Source organism: Rhinatrema bivittatum, chromosome 1, assembly GCF_901001135.1.
Source record: "Rhinatrema bivittatum chromosome 1, aRhiBiv1.1, whole genome shotgun sequence".
Lineage (NCBI taxonomy): Eukaryota > Metazoa > Chordata > Amphibia > Gymnophiona > Rhinatrematidae > Rhinatrema > Rhinatrema bivittatum.
The window spans coordinates 310,211,098-310,228,008 of record NC_042615.1 but is presented as its reverse complement, the minus strand read 5'-3'; the positions used below and the strand labels follow the sequence as shown (position 1 = coordinate 310,228,008).

General features: G+C 46.1%; 1 protein-coding gene across 1 annotated transcript in view; it reads left to right on the top strand.

The window, feature by feature from the left end:
• The window catches only part of MTTP (microsomal triglyceride transfer protein), a 158,090-nt gene that overhangs the window by 75,110 nt on the left and 66,069 nt on the right, over positions 1-16,911 (top strand). The window contains exons 6-7 of the mRNA XM_029597258.1: positions 3,472-3,611; positions 5,292-5,442. Of these exons, the coding sequence (XP_029453118.1) occupies positions 3,472-3,611; positions 5,292-5,442 (291 nt within the window). The remainder of the gene's footprint in view (positions 1-3,471; positions 3,612-5,291; positions 5,443-16,911) is intronic.

Genomic DNA, 16,911 nt, shown 5'->3' with positions numbered 1-16,911 from the left:
CACCAAGAAGAGTGGCATGAAGAACCAAAGGCACAAAAACAGGAGCAGAAGGCACCAACAACAGTAGCATTAACACCCCATGGCACTGTAAGAAGGGCAAAGCAGCCCAAACAACACCTCAACTCACCATGAGAAGAGCAAAACAGCATGAACATTGACAGAATCTCCCCAAAGCACTATGACAGAGTTAAAACATAACAAATGGTGACCGATGCCAGAGAAAAAGTCTGTGGAGAATGTCCATAACATTTCTGATATGCAAATTGGTTGTCAGATCTGGGCATGCATTCAAAAGAGTAATTGAACAATCTAGTAGCTGAAAGATAGTAAACTTACTATTCCTGGGCAGGGCAAAGCCTTAAGAATCTCTGGAGAAAGTCTGTACAGTGGTTCAGACGTGCAGATTGGTTTTCAGAGTACAGAATGAGGTAGCAAGCACAGTGGTCAATGCCACAAGGCATCGATCGAGAGGTAAGGCAAGACGAGTAGCATCAGAATCCCAAAACACCGAAAGAGGGGCAAAGGGCACAAAGAAAAGTGGCATTAACTGCCCACAGCATCAAAGGAGGGGCAAAGCGGCACCAACAATCACATGAAGATCCCAAGATAAAAAAAAAGAAGGGCAACCCTGGCACATAAACACCTCAAGGCACCAACAGAGGGGCAAAAGATACCAGCAACAGTGGTATGAAGACCCCAGGGCATAAAAAAAAAAAAAGCAACAGCAGCAAGCGAACATCTCAAGGCACCAAGAGAGTGGCAAAGGTCACCAGTGGCAGTGGCAAGAAAACCCAAAGGCACCAAAAGAGGGTCTTTTCAAAAATACGCTGGAACAGCAGAAGACATGAATCTATTAGAGGCAACAAGTGATCATTCAAAAAGTGAAACTCAAGCCCAAATGAGGAAAATAGAAAAATGCCCCATATTCTGTCAAATAAAATGTAAGACTACAATAAAGCAAACCAAAAATGAATCTGAGGAGAATTTTACTGCAGAAACAAAAGCTAATAATTATTTTTTTAATGCATCAGAAACAGAACGTCTGCTAGAGAGCTAGTGCTACCGCTGGACGATGCAAAAAGATGCTCCCGGGGAAGATAAGGCCATAGCGGGAAAGAGAATGAAGTTGTTGAATCGGTCATAAGAACATAAATGTCGTGCTGGGTCAGACCAAGCTCTATTAAGCCAGTCTGGGTCACAGGTACCTAGCAGATCCCAAAAAGTAGATCTGTTTCTGGTTACTCATTTCTGTCAATAGCGATGGCTTTCCCTAGTCTTCCTGGCTAATAATGTACTATGGAGTTTTTCTTCCAGAACTCCGCTATGCTCGTCACCTTGACCACAGCCTCTGGCAACAGATTCCACAGCTTGATTTCTGTGCTGAGTGAAAAAGTACTTTCTGTAATTTGTTTTAAATCTGCTGGTTGTTAGTTTCTTGGAGTGTCCCCTTATTTTAGTATTATATGAAAGGGTAAATAACTGTCCTTTGTTTACCCGTTGCACCCCACTCATGACTTTATAGACTTCTATCATGTCCCTTCTCAGCTGTCTCTCTTTCCCAATCTGAAGAGCCCTGGACTGCATAGCCTCTCATCATAGGGAAGCTGATCTATTCCTTTTATCATTTCTATTGCCCTTCTCTGCACCTTATCTAGCTCCACTATGCCTTTTTTTGAGATGGGATGACCTGACCAGAAATGCACACAGTACTCAGGGTGCAGTCACACCATGCATCAGTACAGAGGAAATTTTATATTTTCTGTTTGTTTTCAGATCCCTCCTAACATCCTATTTGCTTTTTTGATTTCTACCACACCCTGAGCTGAGGATGTCAATGTATTGTCCACAAGAACTCCAAGATCCTTTTCCTGAGTGGTGGACTTTTAATGTGGAACTCGGCTTTGTGTACTAGTAGTTGAGATTGTTTTCCCTATGTTCATCACGGTGCACTTTTCCACATTAACTTTTATCTTCAGTTCAGATGCCCAGTCTCCTAGTCTCCCTCTGCAGTACCTCACAATCTGCTGTTATTTTAACAACTTTTAATAATTTTGTGTCATCTGCAAATCTGATCACCTCTCTTGTCGTTCGCTTTTCCAGATCATTTATGACTATGTTAAATAGCACAGATCCCAGTATCGATCTCTGTGCTACTCCACTAACGACCTTTCTCCATTTGGAAAACTGACCATTTAGTCCTACTCTCTGTTTCCTGTCATTTAACCGGTTACCAGTCTACAATAGTTTTTACTAGAGAGGAAGCTGGGAAGGTCCCTATATCCAACATATTATTTTCAGGGGCTAAACCTGAAAAATTGTTCAAACGAGGTGAGAGTTGAGATAACCTGAAGAAGTCACTGGGACAAGACGGCATGCAACCAAGAGTCCTGAAGGAACATACATGTGAAAATGCAGAAACTTTAGTAACAACATGTAACCTAGTACTAAAGCAACCTCAGTGCCAAAGGTCTGAAGCGGTGGCAATGTAACAACATCTTCGAAAAAACTCTAGAGGTGATCCGGGGAGCTGCAAACCAGAAAGTCTAACCTTTATCCCCAACAATTGCTGGAGTCTATACACATTCTTTTTTGTAATTTCCTATTTTTGTACTGCTTCAAGCCATATTTACAGGGCCAGTGTTGCTGTTCTCTGCTGTTTTAGGGATGCTCACATTTTAAAAACCACTTTTCCTCTTTTTCACTTTTTATTTCCTTGTCTTCTTTTTTTCCTGCCCTGCACAGTACAAATCCCTGTATTTGAGTGGCATCTCACCACAGATGTCATAAACTTCCACGGTGTCAGCGGTGACATTTTCTAACTGGACATCATTCTCTCTCCTTTTCAGATACATAGAAATAAATCTGCAAGAATACTAATTCTTTTGCTAAAGCTTCTAGAGTAGAATAAACTTGCAAAAAGTAAAATAAGCATCGCAGTTCTCTAGTGACTCATACATAACATTTGCAATGCTTGCTAAAGATATGTAACAATCTTATCACAACAGTGTCTGACAACCGTACTTTGGTCAGAACAGTTATTCACAGTACGACTTTTGTACTTACCCTAATCTGTGCACTTAGAGATTCCTCAATGCATTCCTTCTCAATGATAAAAGAAACCCACAAAGCACAGTGTATTGATAGAAAAAAAATTGTTAATAAACAAAAATGTGTGTTTGTGAATGCTGGCAGGTGTTTGGGGGGTAGTTTTACGAAATTTCTTTTATCCCGGAAGGTGTGGGGAATCCTCCATCGATCCCCTTCCAAGAAGAGCTGGGACATCCCTCCTCCTCTCTGTTTCCTAAATAATTTCTTTAATTCCAAAGACGCTGAAAACAGAGGTGTAACGTAGGACAATGTCATTGGCAAACACTGCCGAAGTTCAGATTCTGGGCTCTCTCAAAACATTTGTGATGACTTACAGTTCTGCTCTTCATTGTACTATATACAAGGATCTCTTTTATTTTTCAGGTTTTTGATGTCACTGCTAAGGCTACGTCCGCTACCATTTACAGTCTAGAGGACAGTTTCATTAAATCAGTGCTGGCAGAAGAGAATCATATTTTGTCTTTTAGTTCCCATCAGTCACTTGCAACTAAAGTAGTATCAAAGTAAGAATACTAATTTTGCATTTTCCCATTTTATATATTTAAATTGTATATATTATGATAAATATGTAAAATATTTCATTTTAGAGAAGAGTTTTGCTGTAAACTGTGGCATTTATAACAAGTAAGGGGATATGGTTACCGTAATGTTTTCAGAAGTTACTCTGAGCTAAGTTATAGTAAGTTGCTATATATTTGGGTAGTACATAAATAAGATTAATTAATGTGGCAGGTTAAATTGGTACGTTAACACTTATAAATCTAAACATTTAACTACTCAACACCGTTTCCTACAAGTAGTTACATAACAAGATATGCCATGCTGGGTCAGACCAAGGGTCCATCAAGCCCAGCATCCTGTTTCCAACAGTGGCCAATCCAGGCCATAAGAACCTGGCAAGTACCCAAACATTAAGGGCAGGATTTTAAAAGCCCTACATGCGTAAATCCAGAGGAATTACTCACGAAGGGGGAGGTTACGCGTGCCAGGCCTATTTTAAAAAGGCCCGGCGACGTGCATAAAGCCCCGGGACGCGTGTAAGACCCAGGGCTTTACTAAAGGGGCGGTCTGGGAGCGGGGCGGGGGCAGGATGGGGTGGTCCAGGGGCGGGGTGGGGGCGGGGCCAGAGGTCTCTGACACAGCGGCCATTGCAAAAGGTAAGGCAAAGGTCAGGGAGGGATTAGAGTAGGGCTAGGTGGGGGAAAGGTTAGGGGAAGGGGTGGGAAGGTCAGGCTAGGGGGAAGGGAGCGGGGGAAGGCAGCCGGCTCAGCGCGCGCAAGTTGCACATTTGTGCACCCCCTTGCGCATGCCGACCTCCTGCCTGTGCATGCATTTTATAAAATCAGGCGTACATGTGTGCATGCCGGGTAGCGCGCGCACCTTTTAAAATCTACCCCTAAATGAATAGATCCCAAGCTACTAATCCTTATTGATTAATCGCAGTTTATAGACTTCTGCTCTAGGAATTTATACAAACCTTTTTTAAACCCAGTTATACTAACTCCTCTAGCAATGAATTCCAGAGAGTAATTATACATTGAGTGAAAAAGAATTTTCTCTGATTTGTTTTAAACGAGGTACTTGCTAACTTCATGGAGTTTCTCCTAGTCCTTGTATTATCTGAAAGAGTAAATAACCAATTCACATTTACCCATTCAATTCCTTTCATGATTTTGTAGTCCTCTATTGTATCCCGCCTCAGCTGTCTCTTCTCCAAGCTGAACAGCCCTAACCTCTTTAGCCTTTCCTCGTAGGGGAGCTGTTCCATCCCCTTTATCATTTTGGTCGCCCTTCTCTGTACTTTCTCCAATGCAACTATATCTTTTTTGTGATGCACCATGAAGTTCATGCAATCATCAAAAGTTAAAAAGTAAGCTGATTTTGAATTTGAATTTGAATTTGAACATTAGATAAAATATTCTGAACTTTCTCAAGATGTAATGATTAGAATATAGGTGCTGGAAGAGCTAGGAGTGCTAGAAATGGTGCAGAATCTCCTGAGGGTGCAGGTTTCCATCATATATGGGTCAAAAACAGTTTTCTGCACCTCCTCTCTAAAAACTGTTCAAATTCTCCTTTGCCAGAATTTAGCCCTTTAAAAAATAATGATTTTCTAAGGGACTTATTTTCTCTTTTTTTTTTCATCATGTGTTAAAAATGGCTTTCATTCTCTGAACATGCAGACAAAGACTTGAACTGCAATCAACCAAGGCTGGACCAAGGCAGATCCCCGGGAAACAGGCTTCCAGTATCATCAAGGGACTGGACCCTAAATATGTTTCAGTTTCTCTTACAGCAGAACCAGTCAAGATAGAATGCAGAAGCTGTCCCTCAGTAAGAATTACAGTTTACATTAAGCTTTTGTTATACTAGCCTTGGTGATTTAAATAAAGTCACTGGTTGATAAAGTGAAACCTACAAACTGAACTAGGAGGAAAATGTTTAGTGGGATCTGTGCAGTTAAACTCATGCTTGCTTGTGTAGGTTGTCATGTTTAATGTAATTTAGTTTTAAATATTTTTTTTCGCATTTTACCATTATGACCAGAACAAAGCTGATCACAGACACGTAAAAATTACACACCATATAAAATACGTTATTCATGATATTCATTACACACATTTAAAACATCTGAAGGCATCATTAAAATTATGATCACAAACAGTAAAGCAACAAACATACTCACATAGACATCCCATAGCAGCCCCCCCCAGTGCATCTTTATTCATCAGAAATATTCTTAATAACTCACATCCCCATATCCCTACAACTGAACTGCCTATTCAACTGCTCACCCTACTATTGGCCTCATTTATCCAGTTTGCTCACATCCAATGATTCTTGACTTAACCTGTCTTATTTGTAATTCCTTTTCCCCACAATATGCAGTGTTGAAACATCTATTAGATTTTTCTTGACTCATATAAAATTTGTGCAGATTTTCCGTGTCACTCCTTGTAAACCTACTTTCTGTCATATGTTGGTTGTTGCTTCCTGAAAGACAATTTTGCTTATTGAAGCTTTGCCTTACCAGAGTTTCGGTAATCTCGTCAACCTTAATAAATGGCCCGCACCATTTTTAAAGATGGTGCAGGCCGTACATTACTCCTACCATGTGACAGGGGCCGGCCAATGGCACGGATACCCTGTCACATGGTAAGGGCAAAGGGCCATCGGCGCCATTTTTATTAGTGGCAGCCGATGGCCCGAGAGCGGGAGATCGCTCCCGGGACTTCCACTGTACCACCAGGTACTTGTAAAAAGTTTTGGGGGGGTTCAGGAGGGTGGGGGAAGCTAAGGGATCAGTTTTAAAGGGTCGGAGTGGGTTTTTTGTTTATTGGCTCAGGCGCAGCCAATAAACAAAACCATGATCGGAAAGCACGAAAAAAAATTAACAATGTGAATCGGAACCGATTCCGGTTCCGATTCACATCTCTAAATGACAGTATAATGGTTGCTAAGGCATCACAATCCAGTGGGAGCACTGAGAAGAGAGAAACACCTTGTTGATGGCTGAAATGAATCAGTAAGTACTGCTTGAGGAAATTTTTAAAACTTAAAAGTATTGAGGAAGAGGGGGGCTTCCTAGTCTTTTGCTAGAGTGTCACATGTATGATTTTTTACTCGCCTGTGAGAAATTGTACATGTGCATCCATGCAAGGAGCTCCTGTCTCTCCGAGAAAGAGTCTGATCTCTGGAGGCTAGACTGGCAGACCTGGAGGAGATGAGGCAGACAGAGAGGTATATAGATGAGACATTCAAGGACATCGTAGCCAAGTCCCAACTCCAGACCGGCAGCCCTGGTGCTCCCTTGGAGGAAGAAGGTCTCATGATCGGAGAGCATCAACCTGGTGCAGCAGGAAAGGATCCTGTAGCAAGGACTTGCTTTCCAGGTGATACATTGTCCTCTCACACTGAGGATGTGTCTCCCAGGGCTACTGCCCAGGAGGGAAGGATTAGGTCAGCCATCATAGTTGGTGATTCGATTATTAGGAATGTAGACAGCTCGGTGTTTGGTGGAAGTGAGGACCACCTGTTAACTTGTCTACCTGATGCGAAGGTGGCAAATCTCACACGTCACCTCGATAGAATTATAGACAGTGCTGGGGAGGAGCCGACTGTCGTGGTACATGTGGGCACCAACGACATAGGAAAATGTGGGAGGGAGGTTCTGGAAGCCAAATTTAGGCTCTTAGGTAGAAAACTGAAATCCAGAACCTCCAGGATAGCGTTCTCTGAAATGCTCCCTGTTCCACGCGCAGGTCCCCAGAGGCAGGCAGAGCTCCGGAGTCTTAATGCATGGATGAGACGATGGTGCAAGGAAGAGGGATTCCGTTTTGTAAGGAACTGGGGAACCTTTTGTGGAAAGGGGACTCTTTTCCGAGGGGGATGGGCTTCACCTTAACCAGGGTGGAACCAGGCTGCTGGCACTAAACTTTAAAAAGAAGATAAAACAGTTTTTAAACTAAATCAATGGGGAAATCTGACAGTTGCTCAGCAGTGCATGGTTTGGAGGGAAGTATCTTCGAAGGCTACTAATGAAGCATTAGAGTTAGGGCATCCCAACAGAGAGGTTCCAATAGTAAGGAAAGTAGTCTAAGTACCTGAGCTAAAAGATTCCAATTTATTCCTGTCAATTGAAAAGCAGAATATTAATACAAACAAAAAACACACTTTGAAATGTTTGTATTCTAATGTCAGAAGTCTAAGAAGTAAAATGGGAGAATTAGAGTGTATATCAGTGAATGATGAAATCGACTTAAGCCCAAATTTTCAAAGCACCATGCACGCAAAATTGCCGGCTTATGTGCGATTGTAATGCTGGCACGCAAATATAATTTTTCATAGCCAGCAGTTGTACACATATGTCTACTCGCATGCGCAAACATGAGCGTGTCAAAAAGGAGCGTGTCAGGGGCGTGTTGGGGGGCAGACACTAGACATATGTGCATTTGACGTATTTTATAAGGGCCGCGCGCTGATGAGATGGTGCGTTCAGCCAAACTCATGCGTGTATATTTGCTACTGTATATATACGTGAGAGAGTGCTAACTTTCCGGTTTGCTCGGGTGTTTCCTGTTGGTTTGGCTCCTCGCTCTGGGTCACTGGATGCAGGAGCAAGGCAGAAGGTGGGAGGGAGTATTTCTGGGACTTACTTGTGCTAACTGAGAAAGTGTCAGCAACTAGCACATGGCTAGCAGATTTACAATGTAGGTTTGAAAGGACTAAAGGCTTGCCAGTACACATCAAGGTGACTACCGCCCTGACATTTTTGCTACTGGCACCTTCCAAACCCCTCTAGGAATCACATCTGGAATCACTCAGTCTGCCACCTCAGTCTGCCTTGCTCAGGAAACCACAACACTTTATCTCCTTCCCCTCCAGAATGCAGGAACAACACCAAATAATGACTGATTTCCATCAAATTGCACGCTTCCCTTCAATCTTGGGAGCTATTGATTGCACTCATGTGCCCATAAGGGCACCAGGAGTAGATGAGGCCACCTACCGCAACCGCAAGGGATTCCACTCCCCAAACATGCAAGCGGTCTGCAACGCCAAGAGGATCATCATGAATGTGGTGCCCCGCTTTCCAGGATCCACTCACGATGCCCACTTCCAGCAAGGACACATCACTGGGAGATGGCTTCTAGGTAGGAAGACACCCACCACTTCGCTTACTTTTGTCACCCTTATATTTAGGGTGCCTCTGCAGGGCTCCTCTAAACTAGACCTGTGAGCTGTGCCAGTATGAAACCCAGAAAGGTATATGTTACTCTGATTTTCTGTGTCTTCTCCTCCTACAGGTGACAGAGGGTATCCACTGACAACCTGGCTCATGATCCCCATTGCCTCCCCTGCAACTGCTGCTGAGGGTCGCTACCTCAGGGCACACCATAAAACCAGGGCTGTCATAGAGAGAACCTTTGGTTTACTTAACTCACGCTTCCGCTGTCTGGACAGATCTGGAGGATGCCTTCTTTACAGCCCCCCTAAAGTGTGTGAGATCTTTTTAGCCTGCAGTATGCTACATAACCTGGCACTAAACAGACACATGTCTTCTCCAGAGGAGGCCCATCAAGAGAATGAGGAGGAGGAGGAAGAGCATCTGACTCAGGGTGAATTGCAGGAAATACATTGCTTGAGTCAAAGGCAGGCAACAAAGGAGCACTCTCATTGAAAGACATTTCAGAAGGAGATAGTGCATTTATTTACAAAAAAATGCAGCAAAATAAAGGATAAGAAAGTAAAGCATCACTTCCTTGGCCGGCCTCTTTTTATGGCTTCAGGAAGCTTAGGCTGCCCCAGCCTGGAGCTCCTGCGCAGTGGACTCCTGCCAGTGCTCACGCTGCCCTCAGAGGGCAAAGGAGGTTGTGACACTTCATGTTCATGGATGCAGGGAGGTACAGCCGGAAGCAGCGGTGGCTGATGTGGTGCTGGTGCTGGAAGCATGACAGGTGGTGCAGGCGGGGGTGGTGCTTGCTGAGGTGCCATCCAGGGATAGCCTGGTGCAGGCTGAAGTGCAGGTGGCTGGGGCACAGTGGGATCTTCAACATGGGCAGGTGCCATCCATGGGAATGGTGGCCCATAAGGTAGAATGTACTGCATCCAGGGCACCATGAAAGGCCAAGAAGCCACTAGTGGCTGCGGCTGCAAGGGAGGCATCCGCTACAGCATCTCCCTCCACACTGCAGTTTGCTCATCTGTTGTCCGACAAAGTTCCCATATCATCTGCTGAATCCCCTGCCCAGGGGCGGATTGGCATATTGGGGGATCGGGCACCCCCCTGTGGGCCGATTGCTCCAGTCATGTGGTCTGCCATGTGCGGCCGTAACAGAGCCGCGCTCGGCAGACCACGTGATGTGTCCTGAGCCGACCTGGGCAGCGAATACCCGGGCCAGTCTGACATCGTGAATCCGCCGCTGCCCCTGCCCTTCCTCCCTGATGGTATTACGGAGGCCTTGTGCTTCCTCCCTGATGGTATCACAGAGGTCCTCTGATTCCCGCCTCACCACATCATGCAGGCCTAAGATAACCTCCAAGAGGCTGCCTCTTTGCTATATTAACAGCCTCTCAACCTGACAGGCAGCCATTTCAGGTTTGAGCTGGTCAGATGCACTGCTGTCCTGTGGGCGATCCTGTAGCAGATCAGCCAGTGTGTCCTCTGGCTCCTATTCCTGCCGCTGTTGTTCCTCTTCTCCTCAGCCTGTTGCAGCTCCTCACAGGCTTCCTCTCCCTCTTCATCTGAGCTGTCAGGGATTACCCACAGATGCCGGTACCACCTTTGGGGCTGTCTAGTGCAGGTCCTGGATGCTCATCATCTGGCTCCTCTAGAGAAAAGAATAGGTAAATGCCAAATACTGCCATTCAGTGTTTTCTGTACTTTGGTTCACATGCCCTGTATGTTCCACTAGATAGACCTAATTACTAATCCTTTGGTACAGAGCTATAAATAGCCATAGCATTCAATATTGCCCATACCCTGATTTACACTCCAGGTGGGAGTCCCTGAGGCAGAAAGAGGGTTTAATCCAGGCTGCAGAACACTTGGGTATTATGAATTTCTAAGGAGACAGAGCACTTTAACTGTGCTCTACATATTTGAGTCACAGTCTACCACTGACACAAAGACAAGGCCCTTTCTTTTGAAGAGTAATGAAAGGGGAGAGAAGCAGAGAAAGTCACAAAGACACCCCAAAATGTAATTTGCACTGCTGGGACACAAGACACAATCAGGATGGACTTTGGGAGTCACTATGGAGGTCAGGTACAGTGGTCAAGGATGCATTCACTGTTAGCTGATCCCACCCCACACCATGGAGGCTAAACATTGCACAGCCCCTGCCTCGAAGAGCAAATGCGTAGGAAATAGAAAACCATTGTTACGGTTGTGGACCCTTGGGCCGGCTGAGACAGTAGATGTTACACTGTGGGAACCCACAGGAAGCGTCACAGCCAGGAGGCGGCGCTGAAGAACCTCTGAACAAGACTTCACCACTGGAAGCCCGAGGTCCCCCCAGGAGGAGCCCGTAGGGACCCGGGCCTCTTGGACTTAGGCGGGACCCTATGCGACCAAGGATCCGGACAGTGGCCGAAGAGATGAACGGTGAGGACGGCAGGACCCAGGAGGCTGGAGGAGTCTTCACCCTTGGAAGCCCGCGGCTCCCCCGGGAGGAGCCTCTGAGATCCCGAGCTGCTGAAACTTAGGAGAATACTCTGGGCCTGCAAGTACTGGATACCTGAGGTGAAGGATGAGGCCGAAGTCGTAGTCCAGGGACAAAGCAGGGTCAGAAGCCAGAAGTCAGAGATCCAAACCAGAGCCAGGGGCGGAAGCTGAAGATGGAGTCGTGGGACAGAGCTGGGTAAAAGCCAGAAGTCGCCACCAAAATCAGGGATGAAAGCTGAAGACGAAGTCAGGAGGCAAGCCGGGTCAGAATCCAGAAGGCAGAAGAGGCAATCCAGGGACTACAGCAGCAACTAGACACTCAGCAAACTGAGGAACCTCGTTGCAAGGCCCCGTCCTGATGGAGCTGCAGGGTTTTAATACCCTGCAGCGTCTGACGTTATCCGGGGCGTCCCCTCTGGTTTTCCCGCGCTGGCCCCTTTATGATTCCAGCCCCTGGGCGCATGCGCGCCTAGAGGACGGGGCAAAGTGCGTCGGGCCGGCAGTGTCTCCCTCGCACAGGGAGAGCCGCGGCAGGCCGCGAATCAGGCCAACGTGGCCTAGGGAGCTTCCGTGCGGGCCGGGCTGGCCCGGAGGTAAGAGGAGGGACCGGGGCACGGCCAGGTCCCGTAATAACCATTACAGCCTAACTTGTTTAAATCTTGGGGCCCTGCTTGTTCCTGCACACATTTTACACACTCATGCTTTAAACACACATCCTGTTTTTGCAGGCTCCTTTATAAGGGTGCCTTTTCCCTTAAGCTGTAGGAAAGCACAGAAAAAACATACAATATATGTTACCTTTGCCATTGGTATAGAAGATTTTTTTTGTTGCCACATGAATTTGCTATCCCTTGGGAAACTTTGATGGGGAAACTGACAGAGGAGATAGTCCCCAACAAAGAACATCCCTTATGCTCTTTAATATACAGGCTATGCAACAACACATTAAACATTGTACTTTATTTGGCCATAAAAAACAACAACATTGTATTATAGCTGACAGCATATCTTTGTACACACCAGAAAAACCACTGCATACTTTCACATAAGTGAAATCAACAGAGCCGCAGCAGATATAAAGTGTATGCTGCCTTTGTAGATAAATGTGTAGATCAGGAATTCCTGCAATGTTTTTATAACTTTAAAAAGAACCTGTCCTGTGTGGTCAATAATGAGCTGCTTTGCTCTATAATGTGTATATACATGTCATCCATAGCAGAAGTAGAGATGTAACCAATAATGTTTTGCAAAGCATACATGAGCAAATTTAATATGGCATTATGTTTAACTCTGTACTGACTCACTTATAAAGAATTGTCTGATGGATATCCGTACACATAACCTACTTTTAGAATGCTAAATACTATACTCACCTTCCTGCTGTAGACGTTGCATGGCGCATAACTGCTCAAATCCACCCACAGCTGCTTCAGATAAGGTGCTGAGCACCAGCTGCTCAGAGGGGATGAAGCTGATGTGGCTGCCTTGACCCTCTGCAATCTTCCTGGCCTGCTTCCGCTTCACAAGTCTCCTCAGGTCCCGCCACTTATGCATCAGCTCCCCAATGCTATGGTTGTGGTGAAACACTGAGTTGACTGCATTTCTGATCTGCTTCCAGATCTGCTCCTTCCTGTAGCACCCACCCTCTTGGACTGGGGACCATACAGCAGATTCTGATACCACCTGACATGCTTAACAAGCATGTCCACCTCAGCTGGTAGGAAATTAGGCTTCTTAATCGTCACTCCACGTACCTGAGACATGGTATAAGTAGGACACTGAATGGGGCAATAGATACTTTTATAGGCAGCATAATTTGCACCCCTTCCCGCTTACAAAATACATACAGGTGGGTCCGATCTGTTCGCATAGGAGTTGAGTATGCAGGTCATAAATTGATGCGGTCAATGTGTGCGCTGCCTGATTTGTGCATTCTGCCAATTAAGATTGATGAGTGAGATGTGCGCGCTGGCTAATTTGTGCATATAACAATTACACTTGATGGTCAACATATGCCTGCTCATTGATCTGTGTGTATTGCAATTAAGATTGATGCCGCACATGTGCGTGCTCTTTGATTTTGGCACATCAAAAGAGGATTCATTATACCTACACGAGTTAATTAGAAATTGTTAGCGCTGACCCCGCCAAGGGGGGCGGAGTTAGTAATCTATTATTGATCAACTCCCCCAGAGGGGAGGAGCTGGCAATCTGATATAGATCACCCCGCCAGGGAGGCGGAGTTAGCATTTTGATATGGATCTGCTTCCCCAGAGGGGAGTAGTCAGCAGAGTGATGTACTCCGCAGATGGAGTTAATGATCTGTTGTGGGTTGGCTCCCACAGTGTAGCAGTCTGTATGATACCGCTCTAGAAGTGTAAGGATAAAACACTGAATGGAAACTGGTGAATCCTTGGGCCGATGGCAGATGACAGCGCCCCCAGGAGGATATCCTGAGAGGGACCACTGGCTAGGCTGGAGTATGGAGACAAACACAGATAGTTCTTTATTAGACAGGAAGTAGAACCACCAGAGGCGGCAGTAATGAGTTGATGTGCCCGGCAGGGCTGAAGTCCCTCAGATACTGGAACTTTGATCTCTGGATTGCTGAGCTGTAGAGAGAGACTATAGATAGAGAGTAGACAGGGTATGCTGGATACATAACCAGTAGTAGATGATACACTCACAATTGTAGATATCTTTAATGGCTTCAGTGCAACAGATTGTCTTCAATATATTCAGGAACAGGAGCCATAGGCGAGTACTGGATCCTATATGCAGTCTGGAATAAGAACTCACAATATCTGTGTATGAGATGGCTTATGGAATAGAAGAGAGTCTTTGGAGGGTTTTAGGAACATAGGCCCTCGTGGAGCGAGTGCTGGTTCCTATCTGCAATCTGTAATAGTACTTCACAAGATATAGGTATGCGATAGCTTCTGAGATAAAAGAGAGTCGGTGAAGGGTTCTAGGAATATGGGCCCTCGTGGAGCGATTACCGATTCCTATCTGCAATCTGCAATGACAACTCACGATCTCCGTACCTGTGATAACGTCTTAGACAGAAGGGAGTCTTCAGAGATTAGGAACATAGGACCTCATGGAGCGAGTACTGATTCCTATCTGTAATAGAACTCACAGTGTTCACGTCTGCGATCACTTCCAGGCATTAAGGAGTCTTATTTATTTATTTATTTATTTAATAGATTTTTATACCGTTATTTGAATAGACATCATAGCGGTTTACAAAAAACTGAGGAGAAATACAACAAACAGGGAAGGGGAAAGGGGATAGTGAGGAAGTGAAAAACTCTGAGAAGAGAAGGGAGGAAAAAAGGACAGCGCAAAACAAATGAACAGGTCCAAAGGACTAATAAAAAGCATTATCTACAGGGTTACAGTAAGCATCAAACAGGAGGCAACAAACAGGATACATGTTATTCAGTTGAATATATTAGGCGAAATGCAGGAACAAACAAAGTACAGTGTTAGCATTGTTTATTTAAATTTAAAAACTTTTCTATACCGTTTAGGGATAAAGGGATGAGGGCACTGAGAGGGGAGGGTGGGAAGGGAGGGGGAGGGGGGCAGGGAGCATTCAGGGACGAAGGCCCTCGAGGAGCAAGTACCGGATCCCGTCTTAGCAGTCTGAAATCAAGAAGAGAGAGCGGGGCCCCAGAGGAGCGGGTTCCCCTTGGTAGGTTTGTGGAGGCAGAGCAGCAGAGAAAGATTTCCCCCTGCTAACTCGATTCGTAGAAGCAAACAAAGACCTTTTAAGATGGAAGTGGATGACGTCACTACGGGGGAACGCCCTCGAGGTTCGCGCCCTAGCCGGTACAAATTCTGGAGCGCGCGCGCCCTTACATCATCAGGAACATGGCGGATCCGCAGCGTCAGGCCAGCCCGGGATTCATGGGTACTTAATACCCTTGGACCTGAAAATTACCCAGCAGCTTAAAAATTGCTCCCTCAGTTGTTGGGTCATAGTCATGCTCTCATCCTCCTACATTTTTTGAAGGGGTGAATAAACATGTGGACAAAGATGAAAACGTAGACATGGTGTAATTGGATTTTCAGAAGGCGTTCGACAGTCCTGCATGAGAGGCTTCTAAGAAAGCTAAAAAGTCATGGGATAAGAGGAGATGTCCTTTTGTAGATTGCAAATTGGTTAAAAGACAGGAAACAGTAGGATTAAATGGTCAGTTTTCACAGTGGAAAAAGGCAAACAGTGGAGTGCCTCAGGGATCTGTACTTGGACTGGTGCTTCTTAATCTACCTTATAAATGGCCTGTGACCGACGGCCCGCAAATGCGCAGTAGAGCGCAGCTCTACTGCGCATGTACGGGCAAGGACGTCGGTCAGAAAAAAAAAATGGCGGTGGGGCCGCAGGAGCGGGAGGAGAAGCAGCGGCGCCGCGCGCGCGCGGTGCCGCTGCTTCTCCTCCCCAGATCTGCCGGCAGATCTCGGGGGGGGGGGGGTGTCACTCCCGCGCCCCCCCCCCCGAGATCTGCCGGCAGGAGCGGGAGGAGAAGCAGCGGCGCCGCGCGCGGTGCCGCTACTTCTCCTCCCCAGATCTGCCGGCAGATCTCGGGGGGGGGGGGGGGGTGTCACTCCCGCGCCCCCCCCCCCCCCCCCGAGATCTGCCGGCAGGAGCGGGAGGAGTTAATGGAGCCGGGTGAGGGTTGCGGGAAGTCGCGCTTACGGCGCCGGGAGGAAATGGAGGTGGGTGAAGGGAGGGACTGAGTGGGAGGGAGGGAGAGGGGGACTGAGTGAGTGGGAGAGGGGGGACTGAGTGAGTGGGAGGGAGGGAGAGGGGGGACTGAGTGGGAGGGAGAGGAGGGAGTGAGGGAGAGGGGGGACTGAGTGGGAGGAGAGGGAGGGTGGAGAGGAGTGGGTGGGGGAGGGGGGTGGTGAAGAGTGAGGGGAGAGAGAATAAGGGGGAGGTGAGAGACAGAGGGATGTAGCCCGTTTTAACGGGCTTTACGGCTTGTATATTTATAAATGATCTGGAAAGGAATACAATGAGTGAGGTGATCAAATTTGCGGATGCCACATAATTATGCAGAGTAGTTAAATCTCAAGCGGATTGTGATGAATTGCAGGAGGACCTTGCGAGACTGGAAGATTGGGCTTCCAAATGGCAGATGAAATTTAACGTGGAAAGTGATGCATAGAGGGAAAAATAACTACCTTGCTGTAGTTACACAATGTTAAGTTCTGTCTTAGGAGTTACCACCCAGGAAAGAGATTTAGGCTTCATAGTGGATAAAACATTGAAATTGTCAGCCCAGTGTGCTGTGGCGATCAAAAAAGCAAACAGAATGTTAAGAATTATTAGGAAGGGAATGGAAAATAAAATGGAGGATGTCAAAATGCCTCTGTATCGCTCCATGGTGAGACCACACCTTGAATACTGTGCACAATTCTGGTTACCGCGTCTCAAAAAGGATATATCTGCACTGGACAAAGTGCAGAGAAGGATGACCAAAATGATAAGGGGCATGGAACAGCTGCCCTATGAGGAAAGGCTAAAGAAGTTAGGGCTGTTCAGTTTGGAGAAGAAATGACTGAGGTGGGGAAATGATAGAAGTCCTCAAAATCATGAAAAGACTTGAACAAGTTAATGTAACTCTGTT